This window comes from Mustelus asterias, chromosome 25, assembly GCF_964213995.1.
Source record: "Mustelus asterias chromosome 25, sMusAst1.hap1.1, whole genome shotgun sequence".
Taxonomy (NCBI): domain Eukaryota; kingdom Metazoa; phylum Chordata; class Chondrichthyes; order Carcharhiniformes; family Triakidae; genus Mustelus; species Mustelus asterias.
Genome location: NC_135825.1, coordinates 51,987,583 through 52,011,501, shown reverse-complemented (window position 1 = coordinate 52,011,501; position 23,919 = coordinate 51,987,583). Strand labels below are relative to the sequence as shown.

The window sequence follows — 23,919 nt, the reverse complement described above, 5'->3', positions numbered from 1 at the left end:
AAGCTGGAGTATATTTTGTTTTCCAAAAGGGATTTGATATGCTGCCACATAAAAAAGTTACTATCCAAGGGGTTAATATATTGGCATAGATAGCTGACTGTCTAACTAACAGGGAACAGAGAGTCAGGATAATGAGATTAGTTTGAGAATGGCAAATCGTAACTAATGGAGTGCCACTGGGATCAGTACCAACTATAACATCAAAAGTGGCTCAATAAAAAACATTACGAAGGTTGACCAAGGGTAAGTATGTTCTATACATTTAGCTTCAGTGCAGTTTCATCCTTTGAAGTGAATAGTAATTGACAAGGTGTAAGTCAGGCTTCATGTGTTCAGTTTTCACTGTGCTCTTGTCCAGACTGAATTCTTTAAATGAATGATTTATGTGAACAGCAGAACAGATTGCTTGCTGATTAACTTCATGATAAATGATAGACTGATTCTTGGATTTGTGGATTTGCACCGAGATTAGACCTGGGACTCCTTTATCTAACTGCTACTTTCCATTCCACCAGTTCAAGATCATGTAGGACTGTAGTTATGGGGAAAAAAGCGCAAGGTTTGTTCCAACGAGTTTTGCTGTTACTCAGCAGGAACAGGAAATTGTTGATTAAGTATTAACTATGTTCTATATTTAAGGGAAAGTTTTTCTTCAATGTGTTGACAGTGTGACATTGTGCAGGATTTGGCAAGTGACAAGAATTGTATCCTATGTGAAGCTCACTGAGAAAGTGTTTATATTGACATACTGAGCTCTGCGTAGAAGCAGATTTCCGTCGAAGTGACTAAAACAAATTCAACACAATGCAGCACTGAGCGATTCTCCCCAAAAAAATCAAACAGCCCAACAGACGGGAATCGGGGAGCTTTTCCCACCTGTTTTTTGGGCGTGCTTCGTTGAATCAATCTCCAGCAGTCTGTGCATCACAGCTTGCTTCACAACACCAGGTTAAAGTCCAATAGGTTTATTTGGTAGCAAGAGCCACGAGCTCTCCGAAAGCTGGTGTTGTAAGACTTCTTACTGTGTTTACCCCAGTCCAACACCGGCATCTCCACATCACAGCTTGCCACAGTGGGAGTCACGTTGGTAAGGGGTGGGGTGTGGGGGGTGGGGGTGGGGTTGGCGGGGGGGGCGGGGGGGGGCGGCGGGTGGCTGAACCCACTGGAGAAACTGGCATCAGCATGCTGAGTGGGCCACTGCGCATGCATCAATCTGTCAGTGGGGAGTTCAGCGCATGCGCGCTGGCGGTCCATCACCGGCTTCCTGATCGCCAGATTTTGAATGCTTCCCCGGTCCATGACCCCAATTAGCAGCTTCCGCAACCTACCCCGATCACCGGCCTCCATGACCACCCACCCACCCCCCGTGCCCAGCCTGACCACCCCCCTCCCCCATGGCCAGCCCGAAACCCCCCATTTGCATCTCCCTCCCTCCCTCTTCCACCAATAGCTAATGCAAAGTGCGCCTCAGGTCCCCACCACAATCCTTGTAGGCCCCACCCCCCCTCAGGCCCCATCACTTTGGCAATGCCTGGTGGGCAGTGCCTGGATGTCCAGTGCGCAGTGCAAGGGTGCCAGGCTGACGGCGCTCGAGCAGCTTAGCGGGCTTGGAGAATCACCCTCGTTCTGTAACTTTAAGAGACCACATCAGAGACCAGCTGACTCGTACTGTCCATGTAAATTCCAGGTTCAATTCCTCATCAATGCCAAGCTGCTTGATCTTAACTCGGGTTAAAATATGAGACATATGATTCAACTTCATGGACTAATCAGGGAGTAGAGATTAAAATACACTATAGAATCTGTGGGCACCATTTTCTCCATTGAGTCAGGTACAAATGTCAGCATGGACAATCAGTCTCCACAAGCAATATAACCAAGGAGCTGTCACCACTGTTTTTAGACAATATTCACAGAAATTAACTTTCCAGTACCGATCAATGATTAGCCAGCAGGACTAAGAGCCCAGGTTGATTTTATTCTGCTCCCAGCACTGTTACAGCAAGGACAGTTTTTACACCCGAACACTATCCTGTATTGCTGAGGTCAGCAACCTCAGCTTAGATATTGATCAAACCATGGCTCAGTTTCACACTGGTCAGTGCTTTCATAAATATATCCACCAGGGACATTTGTCAACTTTAGTGGAACGCATTCCTGGAGGTTCCACCACCTGACTGCCAGCTTCTACAAGATTAATCTTCAGTTCCTCAAATCTCCAGGACAGTCCCAGAGGGTTAGCAAACCTACAACCAGGGAGTGAGTGATCCTTCTAATTTGTATTGTATCTGACACTTTCTGTGTATTCTCTATTACAGAAAACAGGCTGGTGACATTCCTGCCTACATTTATGTCAAAAATGACACCAAAACCGTCAAGCTGACTGATCCACAGTAAGTATTTTCTTCCAGTTCCTGGCATTCTTTCCCCTCCTGAAACAATATTGGACAGCATTCCTCTCCACTGAGTAAAATACACTGCTCACATTGGCTCAGAGTCAGACCACTTCTCCAGTTCAATTCCCTGTCTCACTCTGCTATCCAATCTCAGCCAGGGCAGTAGGACGTGTGCGACAATGGAGCTCAGGGTTTCCCGAAAATCACAAGTGTGGAAGTTGAGGATCAGTTGTGTTAATGCCCATGTTGAAATAACCTCCAGTATGTTTAACATTGGAGATGACGACATAACATTGTATAAGCTCTCACACTTTCCTGTTGTTGAAGGACTTTTCCCCAAATTTACTTGGGAATCCTTTTGATTGGAGAGCTTTCTGATTCTGGGAAAGGCAGAGCTTCTGTCACTTCATGAATGTGGAGCTGGTCCATCCCAATTCCTGGGATTGGACATATGTGACTGCATGGAGTCGGTGCTAATTCCATTACTGGGATCACTGGGCACGAGGCACAGGAAATTCAGAATCGATGCTTACTGCCAGAGGGAATGAAACATTTGCTGCCTTTGTTAAATGGGCCAGTTTCTGTCCCAGAATCAATCTCTTTGAATGATTTGCAGTGCAAGAGCCTGGCCTCTTACAATTGGAAAGCCTTCAATGGCCTTCAATGGCCCTAGGGCGGGGTGGAGGAGGGGGATGGGGAGGGGTGGGAGTGGGGGTAGGGGAGGGGGGAGGGGTGGGGGGGAGGGGGGTATCGGGGAGGGGAGGGGGGTGGAGGGGGACAGGGGAGGGGAGGTGGGGGGGAGGGGGGAAGGGGAAGGGGGGAGGGGGGAAGGGAGGGGGGGATGGGGGGAGGGGCAGGGGAGGGGGTTATGAGGTGGAGGGGGAAACCGGGGGGAACGGGGGGGAGGGGAGAGGGGGGTGGGGACAGAGGGGAGGGGGGGAGTGGAGGGTGGAGGGCAGGCAGGGAGGAAATGGGGGAGGGGAGGGCGGTGGAGGGGAGGGGGGAGGGTAGGGGGAGGGGGGGAAGGGGGGGACTGGGGGAGATGGGGGGGAGTGTGGGAGATGGGGGGGAGGAGGGGGAGGGGGCAGGAGGTGGAGGGGGGTGGAGGGGGGGAGGGAGTAGGGGGGGAGGGGAGGGTGGGGAGGGGGGGCAGAGGGGGAGGGAGGAGAGGAGTGGGAGGATGGGGGGGAGCGGGGGGGGAGTGGGGAGGGGCCGGGGAGGGTTGGGAGAGGGGGGGAGGGGGGAGGGGTGGGAGATGGGGAGGGGGGGATGAGGTGGAGTGGGGAACGGGCGGGAGGGGGGAGGGGAGGGGGGGAGGGTGGAGAGTGGGGGAAGGGGGGAGGGGGGTGGGGGAGGGGTGGGAGTGGGGGACGGGGGGAGGGGGGAGAGTGGAGTGGGGGGGTAGGGGAGGGAGGGGGTGAGGGAAGGGGGGTGGAGGGGGACGGGGGAGGGGAGGTGGGGGGGCTGGGGGGAGGGAAGGGAGGGGGAGAGGAGGGGGTGGAGGGGGATGGGGAGGGGAGTGGGTAGAGGGGGACGGGGGAGGGGGGATGGGGGGGAGTGGGAGGTGGACGTGGGCGGGAGGGGGTGAGAGGAGGGGGGTGGAGTGGGGGAGGGGGGAGAGGAGGGGGGTGGTGGGAGGCAGGAGGGAAGGAGGGGGGAGGGGCATGGGAGGGGGGGTTGAGGTGGTGGGGGAACGGGGGGGAGGGGGGAGGGGAGTGGGGGGAGGGGAGAGAGGGGAGGGGGAGGGTGGAGGGCAGGGAGTGAGGGAATGGGGGAGGGGAGGGGGATTGGAGGGGAGGGGGAGGGTAGGGGAGAGGGGGGAAGGGGGGAGTAGGGGAGATGGGGGGGAGTGTGTGAGATGGGGGGAGGGGAGGTGGGAGGAGGGGGCAGGAGGGGGGAGGGGGTGGAGGGGGAGGGAGTAGGGGGGGAGGGGGAGGGAGAAGGGAAGGGGGGGAGGGTGGGAGGGCAGGGAGTGGGGAGAGGGGGAGAGTGGAGGGGGGAGAGGGAAGGGGTTGGGGGAGGGGGGGAGGGAGGGGGGGTGGAGGGGCACGGGGGGAGGGGAGGTGGGGGGATGGGGAGGGGGGAGGTGCGGGGGAGGGGGGAAGGAGAGTGTGGGGAGGTGGGGAAGGGGGGCAGCGAGGGAGATGGGATGGAGGGGAGTGGGGGGAGGGGAGGAGGGGGGAGGGGAGGGTGGAAGTGGGAGGTGGAGGAGTGGGGGAGGGCGGGGGGAACGGGCGGGAGGGGGAGGGGGGACAGGACGGGGGGAGGGCGGGGAGGGGGAAGGGAGTGAGGGGGTGGGGGGCGGGGGAAGGGGAGGAGGGGAGAGGGGAGGGGAGGGGAGGGGGGGAGGGGAGCCTCCCCCCTCCCCAAACTCCCACCTCCCCTCCCCCCTCACACGCGCCCGCCTCGCCACGCACCCGTCCCGACCCTCCCCACCCTCCCCCCAACCTCCCCCCCTCCGCTCCCCTCCCCTCCCCCCACCCTCCCCCCCCTTCCCCCACCCTCCCCTCCCCCTCCTCCCCCCATCACCCCCATCCCCCTCCCCTCCCGTCCCCCCCCCCCCGTCCCCCTACATAAACATAAAAAGATTGGGGTGGGGGGGGAGAAGGAGGGTGGGGAATGTCAGGGCCTCAGTGGAGGGAGAAACGGGAAAGAGACAGAGGCTCTGGGGAGATGGGGAGAGGTGTCCTCCTGAATTGTGGGACTCCCTGTGGATCCAGATTGTAACATTCTCGGTCTCTCGCTCTCCCTCTCACTGTAAAGCCCTCGGGAGAGAGAGTGAGCTGACATTCAAATTCCTGAGCCTGGGGGAAAAGCTTGTTCTCAATCCCAGCGTCTTGCTTGTGTTTTCAGACAGGGCGCTGGGATTTGTGGGTGTGGATGGAGAGGATTGTTCTGGTTAACAGGCAGGGAGGGAGATTTGTTCTTTCTACCTGAGGAATAATGCAGCCTCTGTGACTAGGCCTCACTTCAAGGCCTAAATCTCAGGAACACTTTGGCATTCACTTAATTCCCGAACAGGGTTTAAGTGGCTGAATTCATTGGTTCAATAAAATGTGCAGCAACCACTTCAGGATGGGATTGTGGATTTTCGTGCTCCCTCTCTCAATTAAAAGAAATGAAAGTTTTTATTTTAAACAGTCAGACAGATGCTTAGAGAGAGCATTTCAATCCAGATTCATCCTGAGATAGAGAAACAGAGCAGAGATCAGGACAGATTATCGAGAGACAGGAGCAGAGATGGGTATTGGATAGGTATGGATCTGGGGGAAGTGTGTAAGAGACAGTGAGGGGGGAGGGGAGAGGTGACTGATAGAAGTGGGAACGTCACTGGGGGTTCCTGTGTTTATTCACTGGCCTGTCTCTGGAGTAAAGCCCCCACCCCACAGAATGCTTTGATGTGTTTAATAAATTAAATATCGGGACAGTCACGAGGCATTTGGAAGTTCATTTCATTTGGAATGTGTTCCCATTTTATCAGGGTTTAAGAATGGCGATGTGAAAATGAATGTTTCCCCCCTCCACAGTGAGATTGTGAATGTCAGCCAATCCTGGGATCTTGCTGTGCCTTTTATTGTTTTCAATAATCTTTTGTTTTGTGTTCAATCCGATTTCACTTGTTTTTCCCTTTCTCTCTTCAAAGGAGAATTTCTCTGAAAGCTTTGACGATGCAGAGAGTGAATAGTTTTGCTGTGAGGAATCCTCGGACAAGAGCTATAACCAGAGAGAAAAATATTAATAAAAGTCCACGTGTCTTTGTCATTCATTTTTAATACACAAATAGACTTGTGGGGCTTTGACACCCAGGGTTAGTGGTCTGAGGTGGTGGGGGTTATTAGAGAAAGGGGGCAATGGAGGAGAGGGTGGGGGATATTATAACACAGGCTGCTCAATGTCAGTGGAATTAGTCGTTTGAACACTAATGTTCAAAATGGACAGAGTTTCCGCATCCAACTGGACCAGGAGCTGTTTACAGACGGGTGGAGGGCCATTGACGGGGGTGAGGAGGGTACAGATATTATAAAGGGGGTTGTCTCTGCCTTGGGAAGGGGGTGGATTCTGTCAGTCTAAGGGATATTCACAGGGAGGGAGTGGAACTTAGCGAAGGGCCTGGTTGGGTGGGGAGGAGATCTTAGATATTCAACAGGAGGAGCTTTGAAGGATTGGGGTGCTTAGAGGGATTTGGAGGGGGATTGAAGAGGGTTTGGGCAGTGTGGGCTTGGGGCTGAGGGGGAAGGATCTGGCAGGTGGGAGATTTAGAGGGATTGCGGGGAGGGGTGACGGATTTGGCAGGAGTGGGGGGACTTGAGAGGGATTTAAGGGGAGAGTGGTGAGGGATTTTTGAGGTGACAAAAGAAAATGGGGGTAAATTAGAGAGGGATTGGGATTCACGGGGAGACTCAGAGGGATTGTGGTGGGGAATTAGAGGGATTCAGGGGGATTTAAGGGAGGGTTTCGTGGGGACTTTGGGATTTAGAGATTCAGCAGTGGGAGAGGGAATCGGGGAATTAAGAGGGATTCGTGAAGGGCGCATAGGGGGGGATTTCTGGTGGTCTGCGGGATACAGGAGGTATGAGGGAAGAGTTGGCTAAGGTAGACTGGGAGCAAAAACTTTATGGTGGGACAATTGAGGAACAGTGGAGGATTTTAAAAGCGATCTTTCACAGTGCTCAGCAAAAGTATATATCAGTGATAAGGAAGGACTGTAGAAAAAGAGATAATCAGCCATGGATATCTAAGGAAATAAAGGAAGGTATCAAATTGAAAGAAAATGCATACAAAGTGGCAAAGATTAGTGGGAAACTAGAGGATTGGGAAATCTTTAAAGGTCAGCAGAAAGTCACGAAAAAAGCTATAAAGAAAGGTAAGATGGATTATGGGAGTAAACTAGCTCAGAATATAAAAACAGAGAGCAAAAGTTTCCACAAATATATAAAACGAAAAACAGTGGTGGAAGTAAACATTGGAGCTTTAGAGGATGAGAAGGGGGATGTAATAACTGGAAATGAGGAAATGGCTGAGGCATTGAACAGGTATTTTGTGTCGGTCTTCACAGTGGAAGACACAAATAACATGCCAAAAATTGATGACCGGAAGGCTATGGCAGGTGAGAACCTAGAAACTATCATTATCACGAAAGAGGTAGTGTTGGGTAAGTTAATGGGGCTAAAGGTAGATAAGCCTCCTGGTCCTGATGGAATGCATCCCAGGGTACGAAAAGGGATGGCAGGAGAAATAGCAAATGCACTAGTGGTAATTTACCAAAATTCGCTGGACTCTGCGGTGGTTCCCACAGATTGGAAAACAGCAAATGTGACGCCACTGTTTAAAAAGGCGGTAGACAAAAGGCAGGTAACGATAGGCTCATTAGCTTAACTTCTGTAGTCAGGAAAATGCTTGAATCTATCATCAAGGAAGAAATAGCGAGACATCTGGATATAAATTGTCACATTAGAACATAGAACATTACAGCACAGTACAGGCCCTTCGGCCCTCGATGTTACGCCAACCAGTGGAACCAATCGAAAGCCCCTCTAATCTACACTATTCAAATATCATCCATATGTTTATCCAATAACCATTTGAATGCTCTTAATGTTGACGAGTCCACCACTGCTGCAGGCAGGGCATTCCACGCCCTTACTACTCTCTGAGTAAACAACCTACCTCTGATATCTGTCCTTTATCTCTCACCCCTCAATTTAAAGCTATGTCCCCTCGTGCTAGCCAACACCATCCGAGCAAAGAGGCTCTCATGATCCACCCTATCTAATCCTCTGATCATCTTGTGTGCCTCTATTAAGTCACCTCTTAACCTTCTTCTCTCCAACGAAAACAACCTCAAACCCCTCAGCCTTTCCTCATATGATTTTCCCACCATACCAGGCAACATCCTGGTAAATCTCCTCTGCACCCTTTCCAACACTTCCACATCTTTCCTATAATACGGTGACCAGAACTGTACGCAAATGCGGCCGCACCAGAGTTTTGTACAGCTGCAACATGACCTTCTGGCTCTGAAACTCAATCCCTCTCCCAATAAAAGCTAACACACCGTACGCCTTCTTAACAACCTGCCAACTTTCAGGGATCTATGCACATGGACACCCAGATCCCTCTGTTTATCCACACTACCAAGTATCTTACCATTAGCCCAGTACTCTGTATTCCTGTTACTACTTCCAAAGTGAATCACCTCACACTTTTCTGCATTAAACTCCATTTGCCACCTCTCAGCCCAGCTCTGCAGCTTATCTATGTCCCTCTGTAACCTGCCACTTCCCTCCGCACTGTCTACAACTCCACCGACTTTAGTGTCATCCGCAAATTTACTAATCCATCCTTCCATGCCCTCATCCAGGTCATTAATAAAAATGACAAACAGCAGTGGCCCCAAAACAGATCCTTGCGGTACACCACTAGTAACTGAACTCCAGGATGAATATTTCCCATCAACCACCATCCTTTGTTTTCTTACAGCTAGCCAATTCCTGATCCAAACCACTAAATCACCCTCAATCCCATGTGTCCGTATTTTCTGCAAAGGCTTACCACGGGGAACCTTATCAAACGCTTTGCTGAAATCCATATACACCACATCAACCGCTTTACCCTCATCCACCTCTTTGGTCACCTCAAAGAACGCAATAAAGTTTGTGAGGCACGACCTACCCTTCACAAAACCGTGCTGACTATCCCTAATCAAATTATTCCTTTCTAGGTGATGATAAATCCTATCTCTCATAATCCTTTCCAATACTTTGCCCACAACAGAAGTAAGGCTCACCGGTCTATAATTACCAGGGTTGTCCCTACTCCCCTTCTTGAACAAGGGGACAACATTTGCTATCCTCCAGTCTTCTGGCACTGTTCCTGTAGACAATGACGACACAAAGATCAAAGCCAAAGGCTCTGCAATCTCCTCTCTAGCCTCCCATAGAATCCTAGGATAAATCCCATCCGGCCCAGGGGACTTATCTATTTTTACCCTTTCCAGAATTGCTAACACCTCCTCCTTATGAACATCAATCCCATCCAGTCCAACAGCCTGCATCTCAGTACTCCCCTCGACAACACTGTCCCTCTCCAGTGTGAATACCGACAAAAAATATTCATTTAGTGCCTCTCCTATCTCGTCAGACTCCACGCACAACTTCCCACTTCTGTCCTTGACTGGCCCTAATCTTACCCTAGTCATTCTTTTACTCCTGACATACCTATAGAAAGCTTTAGGGTTTTCCTTGATCCTACCTGCCAAGGACTTCTCATGTCCCCTCCTGGCTCTTCTTAACTCTTTCTTTAGGTCCTTCCTGGCGAACTTGTAACTCTCAAGTGCCCTAACTGAGCCTTCACGTCTCATCTGAACATAAGTCTCCTTCTTCCTCTTCACAGGAGATTCAACCTCCTTAGTAAACCACGGTTCCCTCACACGTCTGCTTCCTCCCTGCCTGACAGGTACATATTTATCAAGGACGCGCAGTAGCTGTTCCTTGAACAAGTTCCACATTACAATTGTGCCCATCCCCTGCAGTTTCCTTCCCCAACCTATGCCAGCTCAATCTCACCTAATCGCATCATAATTTCCTTTCCCCCAGCTATAACTCTTGCCCTTTGGTATATACCTATCCTTTTCCATTGCTGAGGTAAACGTAATCGAATTGTGGTCACTGTCACCAAAGTGCTCACCTACCTCCAAATCTAACACCTGGCCTGGTTCATTACCCAGTACCAAATCCAATGTGGCCTCGCCTCTTGTTGGTCTATCTACACACTGCGTCAGGAAGCCTTCCTGCACACATTGGACAAAAACCGACCCCTCTAAAGTACTCGAACTATAGCTTTTCCAGTCAATATTTGTAAAGTTAAAGTCCCCCAGTACAACTACCCTGTTACTTTCGCTCCTATCCAGAATCATCTTTGCAATCTTTTTAAACAGCAGATGGGTATTGGGAGATCGAGTGCAGTTCAGTTCATTGCAATATTTGGCACTGATTTATATTCTAGAAAAAGGAAAGTATAAATGGGCGAGTAAATTCACAGCTTTCTCTTGATGATATTTGTGTACTTCTCTATGTTTCTTAAAGAACAGAGTTTGATACCCTGACCACCACCCGCGGCATCTGGACCATACGTGGAGAGATGAGCAAAGATTTCAAAATCTGTTGATAAGATCGTCTGAGAGTCAAGAAGGTGTTGGCATAATATTGAGGTACTGCATAAGTGTGCAGATGAGGAACATACAATGTAACTAATAGACTCATTCAAGGGTTTGGAAATGCTTGCAATTATATTTTAAGAACGGGTCTCAGACATTCACACTACTTGACAAACAACATGGCATGAAATGGTAAATGGGGCCAAAGGGATTAAGGCCCCAACACACACTCGACAGAGAAACCAATTTCAAGACAATTGGGACGGAATAAGAAATATTTCAGTTACTGTCAAAAAAACCGAACAAAATTACAGTGAAAGAGTAAATAATTTGGTTGGAAACAATTAAGGGCTTAGCAGCAAATAAATCTCGCAAAGAATATCCATGAATTGAATACAGATAAATGGAGAACTGGAGAATATTTTCAGTCCATGAATGATATTTTGAATGATATTGAGTGAGGAAATCTGCAGGTGGGGAGTGTCAGGCAGAAAGGAGCATCAACCTAATCATTCAAGAGACCACATTCAAGTTAATATGAACAGAATTTAACACAAATCATGTGAAGAGGAAGCTGGTGTCGAAACAAAAAGGTGGATTTTCCTGTTGCACAGATAGCTCCACGCAAAGGCTAGAGAAGATAAAGTGATTGATAATAAAAAATGAGACAAGAGTGACAGAATCTCCAGACAGTGAAGGAGTGTGGAGGAAAGAAGGGAAAGTGGTTGCCCTAAGAATTATCAGAAGACTTACTGGGGATTTACCACGGGAGAAAGCATACCGGACAGAACAACGTGTCAGATTTAATGGGCTGGTGGTGGAAGGGAATCGGAAGAGAAACTACCCAATTTTGCCAGCAATGTGTTACATGTGCCCAGTACAGCCCTGGGGAGGCAATAAAAATAAAAAAGTCACCAGCCTCGTCCCAGAGGACCTTGGCAACACATACAGATTGATCTTACACGTCCATTAGCCTCATCAAGCTAATGACGGCTCAAGCTAAGCAACTAGCTGAAGGAATCATAGAGGGGGAACCAATGCAGGGCCATTTAGAGGCAGGATTGGAAAGTACGTGAGAGAATTGAGTAAACAATAAGATTTGATGAAGAAAGAAGTTAGAGGCCGACAGGCAGTGCAGGATTTGGAGAGAGATCAGCAAGTTGAAAAATCAAGAGAACCACAAGTGGGCAACAAGGTGATGGTAAAGGTGGTAAAGGAGCGCAGCATCCTCCAACTGCAGTGGCATGGACTGTACAGGGTCATTGTGACAGGTGAGAATTATATTCACTGGAGTTTAGAAGAGTGAGAGGGGATCTCATAGAAACTTATACAATTCTAACAGGGTTAGATTCAGAAAGAATGTTCCCAATGGTGGGAGAGTCCAGAACCAGGGGTCATAGTTTGAGGATAAGGGGTAAAACTTTTAGAACTGAGGTGAGGAGAACTTTCTTCACCCAGAACATAGAACAGTACAGCACAGAACAGGCCCTTCGGCCCACGATGTTGTGCCGAGCTTTATCTGAAACCAAGATCAAGCTATCCCACTCCCTATCATCCTGGTGTGCTCCATGTGCCTATCCAATAACCGCTTAAATGTTCCTAAAGTGTCTGACTCCACTATCACTGCAGGCAGTCCATTCCACACCCCAACCACTCTCTGCGTAAAGAACCTACCTCTGATATCCTTCCTGTATCTCCCACCACGAACCCTATAGTTATGCCCCCTTGTAATAGCTCCATCCACCCGAGGAAATAGTCTTTGAACGTTCACTCTATCTATCCCCTTCATCATTTTATAAACTTCTATTAAGTCTCCCCTCAGCCTCCTCCGCTCCAGAGAGAACAGCCCTAGCTCCCTCAACCTTTCCTCATAAGACCTACCCTCCAAACCAGGCAGCATCCTGGTAAATCTCCTCTGCACTCTTTCCAGCGCTTCCACATCCTTCTTATAGTGAGGTGACCAGAACTGCACACAATATTCCAAATGTGGTCTCACCAAGGTCCTGTACAGTTGCAGCATAACCCCACGGCTCTTAAACTCCAACCCACTGTTAATAAAAGCTAACACACTATAGGCCTTCTTCACAGCACTATCCACTTGAGTGGCAACCTTTAGAGATCTGTGGATATGAACCCCAAGATCTCTCTGTTCCTCCACAGTCTTCAGAACCCTACCTTTGACCCTGTAATCCACATTTAAATTAGTCCTACCAAAATGAATCACCTCACATTTATCAGGGTTAAAGTCCATTTGCCATTTTTCAGTCCAGCTTTGCATTCTATCTATGTCTCTTTGCAGCCTACAACAGCCCTCCACCTCATCCACTACTCCACCAATCTTGGTGTCATCAGCAAATTTACTGATCCACCTTTCAGCCCCCTCCTCTAAGTCATTAATAAAAATCACAAAGAGCAGAGGACCAAGCACTGATCCCTGCGGCACTCCGCTAGCAACCTGCCTCCAATCCGAAAATTTTCCATCGACCACCACCCTCTGTCTTCGATCAAGGGGAGAGAGGGGTGAATGTGTGGAATTCACGACCACAAAATGTAGTTGAGGCCAAAACGCTGTCTGATTTCAAGAAGAAATGAGATATAGCTCTTGGGGCTAAAGGCATCAAGGGATATGGGAGGAAGGGGGGGGTCAGGATATTGAATCCGATGATCAGCCATGATCAAGATGGATGGTGGGGCAGGCTCAAAGGGCCGAATGGCCTACTCCTGATTCTAGTTTCTATGATACGTGTGCATTGTCAGTACAAAGACAGGAAATTGGTGGAAACATTATACTCAGCTAAAAATGTATGAGGACCCTAACAAACCTGATGACCACCCGACTGGTGGGGACCAGCGTTAATGTTTTAACAGGTTCCTATTTTCACTGATGACGATTGTGGAATTGTGGGATGCACTGAGAGTGAATGTAGAAGGTGACGCTCACCTGCACCCCAACAGTACTTTCAGCTCCCCACCAGAGGAACAGGAGAGTGGATAAAGAAACCCAACATCTGGATATCGGATCAAGTGACCCCCCCACCAGTCATTGGACAAAAGTAGTCGTGCCGTCATGGGAAGGAACTGAGACAGAGTGTGAGATTTCTGTGTCCTTAGAAGGGCCAGGCATGCCAATCCGATTCGCTGATCCAGATTGTGGATAGTCTGAGAAAGGATGGGACAGGAGGATGGGAACCTGGTACTATAGCCTCCTCCCATAGGGTGGCAATTCGAGAGGGAAGAAAAAGGGGCAGCCTGTTCATAACAGCCTCTGAGGAGGAGCTCAGAGGTGAAAAAGACTCAGGGCAATTTGGGGATTGAAGGGATATACGACTCAAATCCTGGTTTTGTGCATTTATGCAATGTCACTGAAACTAATCTTGAGGGCCAGTACGGTCAAGAACTATGTTCACCTGTAGGAGGTAATTAGAGATTATCAGCTTAATACCTGTGGATATCAAAACCTACCCAACGTCCAAACATGGTGGAGCCTTCCCCAGATGGGTTAGTCAGGATTGGGAAAGCTAAAACTTTACTACATGATGCGACAATTGTATCTCTAGGTGTAACCTACAATGTTTCGGACCGATTACTACATTCAACATGCCACGATCATCCTAATGCCATTAAATGGCCGGAGGTCCAACTACAGAGAATCATTGGTGATTATACGTACAGAATTACTCCTGAATCATGGATAAAGGAGTATACTGGGAGATATTGGGGATTGTTTGTTTGGGAGTGCAAACTCAGTAATTAATTCAGTACCACTGTCTGAACTGAATAACTATTCCTCCTGGGTTGCCATGGAAGATGGAGAGGGACTACAGCATGGAGCCTATGGAACCAAGTATGCACTCACTGCCATAGACATACATAGAATCATAGAATCGCTACTGTGCGGAAGGAGGCCATTCAGTCCATCAAGTCTGCACTGACAACAATTCCACGCAGGCTCGAACCCCGTAGCCCGCCGTATTTACCCTGCTAATCTCCCTGACACTAAGGGGCAAATTAGCATAGCCAATCAACCTAACCCAGACATCTTTGGACTGTGGGAGGAAACCCGAGCACCCCGAAGAAACTCACATAGACACGGGAAGAATGTGCAGACTCCACACAGACAACCCGAGAATTGAACCCGGGTCCCTGGCACTGTGCTGCAGCAGTGCTAACCACTGTGCCACCCATACGATATGTAAAATGTTAATGGACATTAATCACTTTGTCATTTTACTGCTCCCTTTTTCCAAAGAAATGTGGTCATCAGTCAAAGCTGCGGTTAACATGTTAGTTGCTGATCTACATTTGTGACCAGGTGGAGGCCCTGGGATGTGCTCCAGTGGATCCTCCGCCCTCCAGGGATTGAGGGACTTGCTCCTGGGAACAAATGTAGTTCAGCAACTAAAGTGTTAACCGCAGCTTTGACTGATGACTACATTTCTTTGGATAAAGGAGCAGTGTGTGATTTAATCAGCTTTAATTGCAACAGACTTTTCCTAAGAAACAAACTGGCCCAATTTTCTGGATTGAAGTCAAACATTATTTTCATTCTTTCTTGGAGAGAAACCATAATGATCCTGGAAGCAGCTCAGGGAGAATTCTGAAAGGGAGTTCTTTTCAGCTTCTGTGAACTGACATTAACTTCATCCCAATATTATTGTCCCTTTTCCAATCCTGACATCTCTGAACTCTGCATTCTCTTCCTCCAGCTCATCTCTACAATTGGCTCGATCGTATCATTTCCCTTTCTATTCCATAATTCCATCCGAATCGATTCTATCTAAATCTCATTGTACCTGATTGAACACTTTGCAGGTTACTGAACAATGTAGGGGGCGATTCTCCCAAAAGTGCTGAATTGGCAAGAAAACTGGTCTAAATCACGATTGTTTTTTCAGTTCAACTTCAGACCCGAATCTCCGCATTCTGTGCAATGCAGAGGTCACAATCGTGAATGTCATTACACGCTCGGGGGGCGGGTCTTATTCACTTCAAAGAGCCTGAAGTCGGTGGGACGAATGGGAACCCACGCATGCGCACATCTCTGGGAGATCGCTGAAAAGACCTCCCAGCATCGAGATGACTGCCATCCAACCCACACAGACATCACTGGCCCCCACAACCCCCCCACAGATGTCGCTGCCTCCTTTCCTCATACAGACATCGCTGCCCCCCGCCTCCCCATGCAGACATCGCTGCCCCCTCCCCATGCAGACATCGCTGCCCCCTCCCCATACAGACATCGCTGCCCCCTCTACTACGGTCCTGCATGTGGTGCCTGCAAGGGGATGTGTGTCCCATTCACTGCACCCTGGACATTGGGAATCCCAGTGAAGGCCGAGAGCCTGGGCCTCCTGCTGTACACGGCCCACACCAAAGTTTCTGTGCTGCCCTGCCCGGGCACACAGGGTATCTGTGACCTACCGCACACATCTGTGCACAGAGGCCTGGGAGATCCCAACTACATCGCCATTGGGTGCCTGAAATGAGCCGGAGGTGTAAACATGCAGGGCAGCCGACACCTTCACTTCAACAGGGAGCGGGTGGCCGCCCCTCCCCTGAGGTGCCAGGTGTGTGAGCAACTCACAAAGATGCTGCACTGCAGTATTGGAGAGCCGCAGCCGGCAATGGCACACCTCCTCCGAGAGGGCCTCCAATAAATTGCGGGGCCTTTACCACCTTGGCCTCGGCACCCTTTGCCTTCGGTGCTCCGTCTCAGAAGGCTGCTCACCCACCTCCTGACCCTCAGCGGCAGACCCCTGCTCTCTTTCCAGAGGGGCTGGTAGTGGCTGTTCTTGTGGTGGTCTCTCCACGCCCCCCCACCTCCTGAGCCGCCTCCTCCTCCTTCTCCGCCGCCATCATCAGTCCGAGATCCATCTGCACACTGTATCTGTCCATGCGGCCACCCGGTCCATCACAGAGCGGTGCATCGACTGGCTGAAGATGCGGTTCCGCTGCTTGGACCGCTCTGGGGGGGGCTTTCCAGTATGACCCTGTCAGTGCTTCACGCATCATCACCATTTGCTGCACTCTGCACAACATCACCCAGCAGCAGGAGACCAGTTGGAGCAGGAGGAGGAGGGGGAGGTGGATAAGGAGGAGGAGGAGGAGGGGGAGGGGGAGGAGGAGGAGGGTGAGGGGGAGGGGGAATGGCGAGGGGGCGAGGTGGATGTTGCTATGGTGCCCATTATCTATAATGGTTCCCCCCTGTAGGTGGCCAGCCTGGCCTTTGTGTTTACCAATTTCACGAGCTGAATACCAGCCCGGAGGTAACCATAGGTCTGCTCCCCGATAATGGAGCCTGCAGCCCCCGTATCTACTTCCATTTTTAATGGGGGAGGCATTTACTAACAACTCCATCTCTGTTGTGGAGATGTGATTTAATTACATTGTTCCTGGTTGTGGGCCTGTCTGCAAGGTCCAGCTGCAGTGTACAGGTCAGCCCCAAAGGCCTTCGACTACTGGCCTGAGTGGAGCCAGCTGGTTTTAAACCCCGCCCCCTCCTCACTGCTCCTTCCCAATTGGGTGAACATCCACTCTCCTAACAGGGGAGCTCATATTCTACAAGGCTCATGGGGAAATCTACTGACGATCCCCCATGGCCATCAGAATACTCACGTTCCTCGAGACTTTCTGGAATTTCCTGTTCATGACATTTGACCCCTGACCTGACTGGATCTCAGTGGGCAGTCCATACCTGGTGAAGAATTGGTTCAGTTCCCTCACCACTGTTTTTTCAGTTATCGTTCTCAGGGAGGGGCAAAACTGTGTGTTCAATTGGGATGATGCACAGCTTGATGTTCAGGGCATTTTCTGTTTTTTCTGCCTTTGCTCTGGTCTGTAGATGGGATGGTAATGGTTATGGCAGGCAGCCCTTAGTTGGTGAAAACATAATGAAAGGTGTGTTTAATTAGGGCATCATGATCGGCACAGGCTTGGAGGGATCCTGTGCTGTACTTTTCTTTGTTCTTTGATCTTTGTGTTGGGTAAAAGTATGTGAAGCTCTCTTGAGGAGTCCCCTCTGTAGGTGACCATGCACACAGCCTCTAGAGGGGAAGGAATGAGGTCCACATGGAGCACAGACACGTCAACGGTAATGGGCTCTGGGGGGGGAGGGGAGGAATGTTGCCCACAGGAACAATGGAATCCAATGTTACTGGGGGATGCTGGAAAATACCAGGAGGAAGCTGCAGCTGCTGCACATCATGCACCATTAATGGTGCAGTTTTAAATCAAATGCATATCTGCACGGGAGGGCTCTGAGGCATTGTGGGAGGTGTGCAATGCTGGACTAAGGGGCCCTCAGATAAGTTCGTGCCACAATTCAGTCAGAGCTGAGAAATGAGGAACAGCTCCTTGAAAAGGTTGCCATTGGAAGTCATGACTTGTGCTGCAACAGGGAAATGTTTTTTTATTCAATCATCGGACATGGGCATCGCTGGCTGGCCAGCATTTATTGCCCATCCCTAGTTCCCCTTGAGAAGGTGGTGGTGAGCTGCCTTCTTGAATCGCTGCAGTCCATGTTCTGTGGGTTGACCCACAATGCCGTTAGGGAAGGAATTTCAGGATTTTGACCCAACGACTGTGAAGAAACAGCGATATATTTCCAAGTCAGGACGGTGAGTGGATTGGAGGGGAACCTGCAGGTGGTGGTGTTCCCATGTATCTGCTGCCCTTGTAACTAACACTGTATGTACAACTGTAGGAGTCACTGCCTTAACATCACAGTCTCTGCATTTCAACATGAACACACAGGGATATGACATTTGGGAATGCAGGCCACAGCTAAGGGCATGCAGCTGTTGCATGTATAGCATCCCATTGGTGAAAGGCTTTCATGTGTTGCACTCTGTGTGCATCACAAGAGGTGAATGGAAGGTCAGTGTTAGTTAAACCCAACTACTTAGCTGGGTCCCAGTCCCACCCCTTCCCTGCTGACCAGGACTTGGGGCCTGATCTGTCTCTCTCGCTCCGCTTCTTAAGTGAAAAGGTGAAAAAGTTTTTATTGGTTAACTCTGATATTTCACACTTTATAATTGGGGTGCATGTTGGGGTGTAGACCCTTCAAGAGAATGGCCCAGATGACTCTGTGTCTGCTGTGATCTGCCTGGGAACCGCTCTGAGAGTTTGGAGTGTGGAACGAGTAAGATTGCTATAAATGCCTGTGTTACCCGATGCCTGTCTGTGGAGTGAGTTCTTGAGGATACCCCTCAGTAGTAAAGAATTTAACAGAAATGGTCATTTTTATTCATTATTCTTCCTAAAAAAATGACTATATTGCTTTGACATTGATCTCCCTTTAACACTCATGTTTAGTATTGTGACAAACATTATCTTGCCGAAATTGCTCAACCGCCCCATGAGTGAGAAGGAAATGGAAGTGTGGCTGTCCTTGTGAAATGGTTGGCCAAGTTTGCTCCACATCCTATCAGGCTCATCACAGAATCACGATTGAGAGCTTTCTAATGTTACTGATTACAACATAGGAGTAAGAAGTCTCACAACACCAGGTTAAAGTCCAACAGGGTTATTTGGTAGCAAAAGCCACGAGCGTTCGGAGCGCTGCTCCTTCATCAGGTGAGTGGGATTTCAGTTCACAAACAGGGCATATAAAGACACAAACTCAATTTATAAAATAATGGTTGGAATGCGAGACTTTACAGGTAATCAAGTCTGAAAGGTTCCTCAAGTCTTAAAGGTCCTTTAAGACTGGATTACCTGTAAAGACTCGCATTCCAACCATTATTTTGTAAATTGAGTTTGTGTCTTTATATGCCCTGTTTGTGAACTGAAATCCCACTCACCTGATGAAGGAGCAGCGCTCCGAACGCTCGTGGGTTTTGCTACCAAATAACCCTGTTGGACTTTAACCTGGTGTTGTGAGACTTCTTACTGTGTTTACCCCAGTCCAACGCCGGAATCTCCACATCATGGCTACAAAATAGGACAGTAAGAAGTCTCACAACACCAGGTTAAAGTCCAACAGGTTTATTTGGTAGCAAATACCATAAGCTTTCGGAGCGCTGCCCCTTCGTCAGATGGAGTGGAAATGTGCTCTCAACCAGGGCACAGAGACACAAAATCAAGTTACAGAATACTGATTAGAATGCGAATCCCTACAACCAGCCAGGTCTTAAAGGTACAGACAATGTGGGTGGAGGGAACATTAAACACAGGTTAAAGAGATGTGTATTGTTTCCAGACAGAACAGCTAGTGAGATTCTGCAAGTCCAGGGGGCAAGCTGTGGGGGTTACTGATAATGTGACATAAATCCAACATCCCGGTTTAGGCTGTCCTCATGTGTGCGGAACTTGGCTATCAGTTTCTGCTCAGCGACTCTGCGCTGTCATGTGTCGTGATGGCCGCCTTGGAGAACGCTTACCTGAAGATCCAAGGCTGAATTCCCGTGGCTGCTGAAGTGCTCCCCCTCAGGAAGAGAACAGTCTTGCCTGGTGATTGTTGAGCGGTGTTCATTCATCCGTTGTCGTAGCGTCTGCATGGTTTCCCCAATGTACCATGCCGTGGGACATCCTTTCCTGCAGCGTATCAGGTAGACAATGTTGGCGAGTTGCAAGAGTAGGTACCGTGTACCTGGTAGATGGTGTTCTCACGTGAGATGATGGCATCCGTGTCGATGATCCGTCACGCCTTGCAGAGGTTGCTGTGGCAGGGTTGTGTGGAGTCGTGGTCACTGTTCTCCTGAAGGCTGGGTAGTTTGCTGCGGACAATGGTCTGTTTGAGGTTGCGTGGTTGTTTGAAGGCAAGAAGTGAGGGTGTGGGGATGGCCTTGGCGAGATGTTCGTCTTCATCAATGACATGTTGAAGGCTCCGGAAGAGATGCCGTAGCTTCTCCGCTCCGGGGAAGTACTGGACGACGAAGGGTACTCTGTCCACTGTGTCCCGTGTTTGTCTTCTGAGGAGGTCGGAGCGGTTTTTCGCTGTGGCGCGTCGGAACTGTTGATCGATGAGTCGAGCGCCATATCCTGTTCTTATGAGGGCATCTTTCAGCGTCTGGAGGTGTCTGTTGCGATCCTCCTCATCCGAGCAGATCCTGTGTATTCGGAGGGCTTGTCCATAGGGGATGGCTTCTTTAACATGTTTCGGGTGGAAGCTGGAGAAGTGGAGCATCATGAGGTTATCCGTGGGCTTGCGGTACAGTGAGGTGCTGAGGTGACCGTCCTTAATGGAGATGCGTGTGTCCAAGAATGCAACCGATTCCGGAGAGTAGTCCATGGTGAGTCTGATGGTGGGATGGAACTTGTTGATGTCATCATATAGTTGTTTCAGTGATTGGTCACCATGACTCCAAAGGTAGAAAATATCATCGATGTATCTAGTGTATAGCATCGGTTGAAGGTCCTGGGCGGTGAAGAAGTCTTGTTCGAACCTGTGCATGAAGATGTTGGCATATTGGGGTGCGAATTTGGTCCCCATGACTGTTCCGTGTGTCTGGATGAAGAACTGGTTGTTGAAGGTGAAGACATTGTAGTCCAGGATGAAGCGGATGAGTTGTAAAATTGCATCTGGAAACTGGCAGTTGACGCATTGAGTACTGAGGCCGTTGCAGCAATGCCCTCATCGTGGGGGATGCTGGTGTAGAGTGCCGAGACATTCATTGTGACGAGGAGTGCTCCTGGTTCAACTGCTCTATGTGCGCTGAGTTTCTGTAGGAAGTCCGTAGTGTCGCGACAAAAGCTGAGGGTTCTTTGTACAATGGGTTTCAAGATGCCCTCGACATAGCCGGAAAGGTTCTCGCACAGGGTTCCATTGCCTGAAACGATGGGACGGCTGGGTGTGTTTGCCTTGTGTATCTTTGGGAGGCAGTAGAGATCTCCAACGCGTGGAGTACGTGGGATGAGAGCATGGAGGGTGTTTTGAAGGTCCGGATCAAAGGTTTTGATCAGAGTGTTGAGTTGACGGGTGTGTTCGTTGGTCAGATCTGTGGGTAACTGTCTGTAGTGTTCCTCATTGTTCAGTTGTCGGTACACTTCTTTGCAGTAATCCGTTCTGTTCAGTATGACGATGGCCCCTCCTTTGTCTGCTGGTTTGATGACAATGTTGCGGTTGGTCTTGAGAGCGTGGATGGCGTTGCGTTGTGCTTGGGTGATGTCCGGTGCTGCCTTGTGAGTGCGGCTGATGAATTTGGTGTTGATGCACCTCCTGATGGCTTGGGCATACATGTCAAGTCGAGGGCAGCGGCCTTCCGGAGGAGTCCAATTCGACTCTTTCCTCTTCTGTTGCACTGCGGATCTCTCTGTCTGCTGTTCCGGTTCATTGGCTGTCTCATTGTGTTCGCTGTTGGCCTTTTGGGGTTTGTGGAAGAACTCCCGCAGCCTCATTCGCCTGATGAATTCCTCTGTGTCCACTGCGAGACTGATGGGGTCTATTTTGGTAGTGGGGCAAAAGTTGAGCCCTCGGCTGAGAACTTCGATTTCATCTGGCTGAAGTGTGTAGTCCGATAAGTTGACAATGGACTTTCCTGCAGTGGTACTATTTTCTACTGTGGTACCGGGGGAGGCTTGGTTGCTGCTGGTGGTGATGCCGAGTTTCTCAAGTTTCCTGTTCTTGGTGTGCATGTAGATGGTGTAGTGCCTTTGTCTCGTCTGCTTGGCAGAGTTTCGCAGCTGGTCTGCGTCCTGAGCTCAAGTTGAGAATATGGATTCGATCTTGGTTTCCAGGCTGCTGCATTTGCTGTGGAGCTGGTGTATGATGTGGTTGAGGAGGGTGAGAGAGGTGCGACGGCAAAGTCTCTCAGCGTAGTCTGTGTTATAGGTTGACCTGAGTGGGTTCGTGATCCGTAGTCCTTTCGGTATCTTGCCTGCTTACTTACATGTTTGTAGAAACTTGATGTCGGTGTCGATATGCGTGATCTTCTTGGAGATCCTCTCCACTTGGAGCCGGCAGTTTGCGGTGTCGATGGTAGCCATGATGTGGAGATGCCGGCGTTGGACTGGGGTGAACACAGTAAGAGGTCTCACAACACCAGGTTAAAGTCCAACAGGTTTATTTGGTAGCAAATACCATAAGCTTTCGGAGCGCTGCTCCTTCGTCAGATGGAGTGGAAATGTGCTCTCAAACAGTGCACAGAGACACAAAATCAAGTTGCAGAATACTGATTAGAATGCGAATCCCTACAGCCAGCCAGGTCTTAAAGGTACAGACAATGTGAGTGGAGGGAGCATTAAACACAGGTTAAAGAGATGTGTATTGTCTCCAGACAGAACAGCGAGTGAGATTCTACAAAATAGGAGGCAGAGCAAATAACATTGAGGACAAAATAATCTGCAAGGGACTATTGATCAGACAAGAAAACTGACAAAGAGACAACAGGTGGATTATTGGCAGGGATTTTCCAGCCCTGTGGCAGCAGCACCTGGCATGAGAGAGCCTGCAGGCCAGCCAAAAAACAATAGACTCTCATTGGGACTGGACTATCACTCCAATGTCCAAATAATACCTCCCAATGTCCAAATAATCCCTCCTCCCAATGTCCGAATAATTCCTCCCAATATCCGAATAATCCCTCCCAATGTCCGAATAATCAATCCCAATGTCCGAATAACCCAACCTAATGTCCAAATAATTCCTCCCAATGTCCGAATAATCAATCCCAATGTCCACATAACCCATCCTAATGTCCAAACAATCCCACCCAATGTCGAAATGACCCATCCTAATGTCCGAATAATTCCTCCCAATGTCCGAATAACCCATCCTAATGTCTGAATAATCCCTCCCAATGTCCGAATAACCCATCCTAATGTCCGAATAATCTCTCCACCCAATGTCCGAATAATTCCTCCCAATGTCCGAATAATCAATCCCAATGTCCGAATAACCCAACCTAATGTCTAAATAATCCCTCCCAATGTCTGAATAACCCATCCTAATGTCCGAATAATCTCTCCACCCAATGTCCGAATAATTCCTCCCAATGTCCGAATAGACCCACCCAATACCCGAATAATCAATCCCAATGTCTGCATAACCCATCCTAATGTCCAAACAATCCCACCCAATGTCGAAATGACCCATCCTAATGTCCGAATAATCCCTCCCAATGTCCGAATAACCCATCCTAATGTCCGAATAATCCCTCTTATTCTCCAAATAATCCCTCCACCCAATGTCCAAGCAATCCCTCCCAATTTCCGAATAACCCTCCTAATGTCCGAATAATTCCTCAACGTCCGAGTAATCCCTCCCATTGTTCGAATAATCCATTCCCAATTTCCGAATATTCCCTCCCAATGTCTGAATAATCCCTCCACCCAACGTCTGAATAATCCCTCCACCCAACGTCCAAATAATCCCTCCACCCAACGTCCGAATAAACCCTCCACCCAATGCCCGAATAATCCCTCCCAATG

General features: G+C 49.4%; 1 protein-coding gene across 1 annotated transcript in view; it reads left to right on the top strand.

Annotated features, from left to right (window-relative positions):
* The first annotated feature begins 1,549 nt into the window (after window positions 1-1,549).
* LOC144479219 (uncharacterized) overlaps window positions 1,550-23,919 on the top strand; it is a 35,487-nt gene continuing 13,117 nt past the window's right edge. The window contains exons 1-3 of the mRNA XM_078197880.1: window positions 1,550-1,665; window positions 2,319-2,393; window positions 17,393-17,448. Of these exons, the coding sequence (XP_078054006.1) occupies window positions 1,550-1,665; window positions 2,319-2,393; window positions 17,393-17,448 (247 nt within the window). The remainder of the gene's footprint in view (window positions 1,666-2,318; window positions 2,394-17,392; window positions 17,449-23,919) is intronic.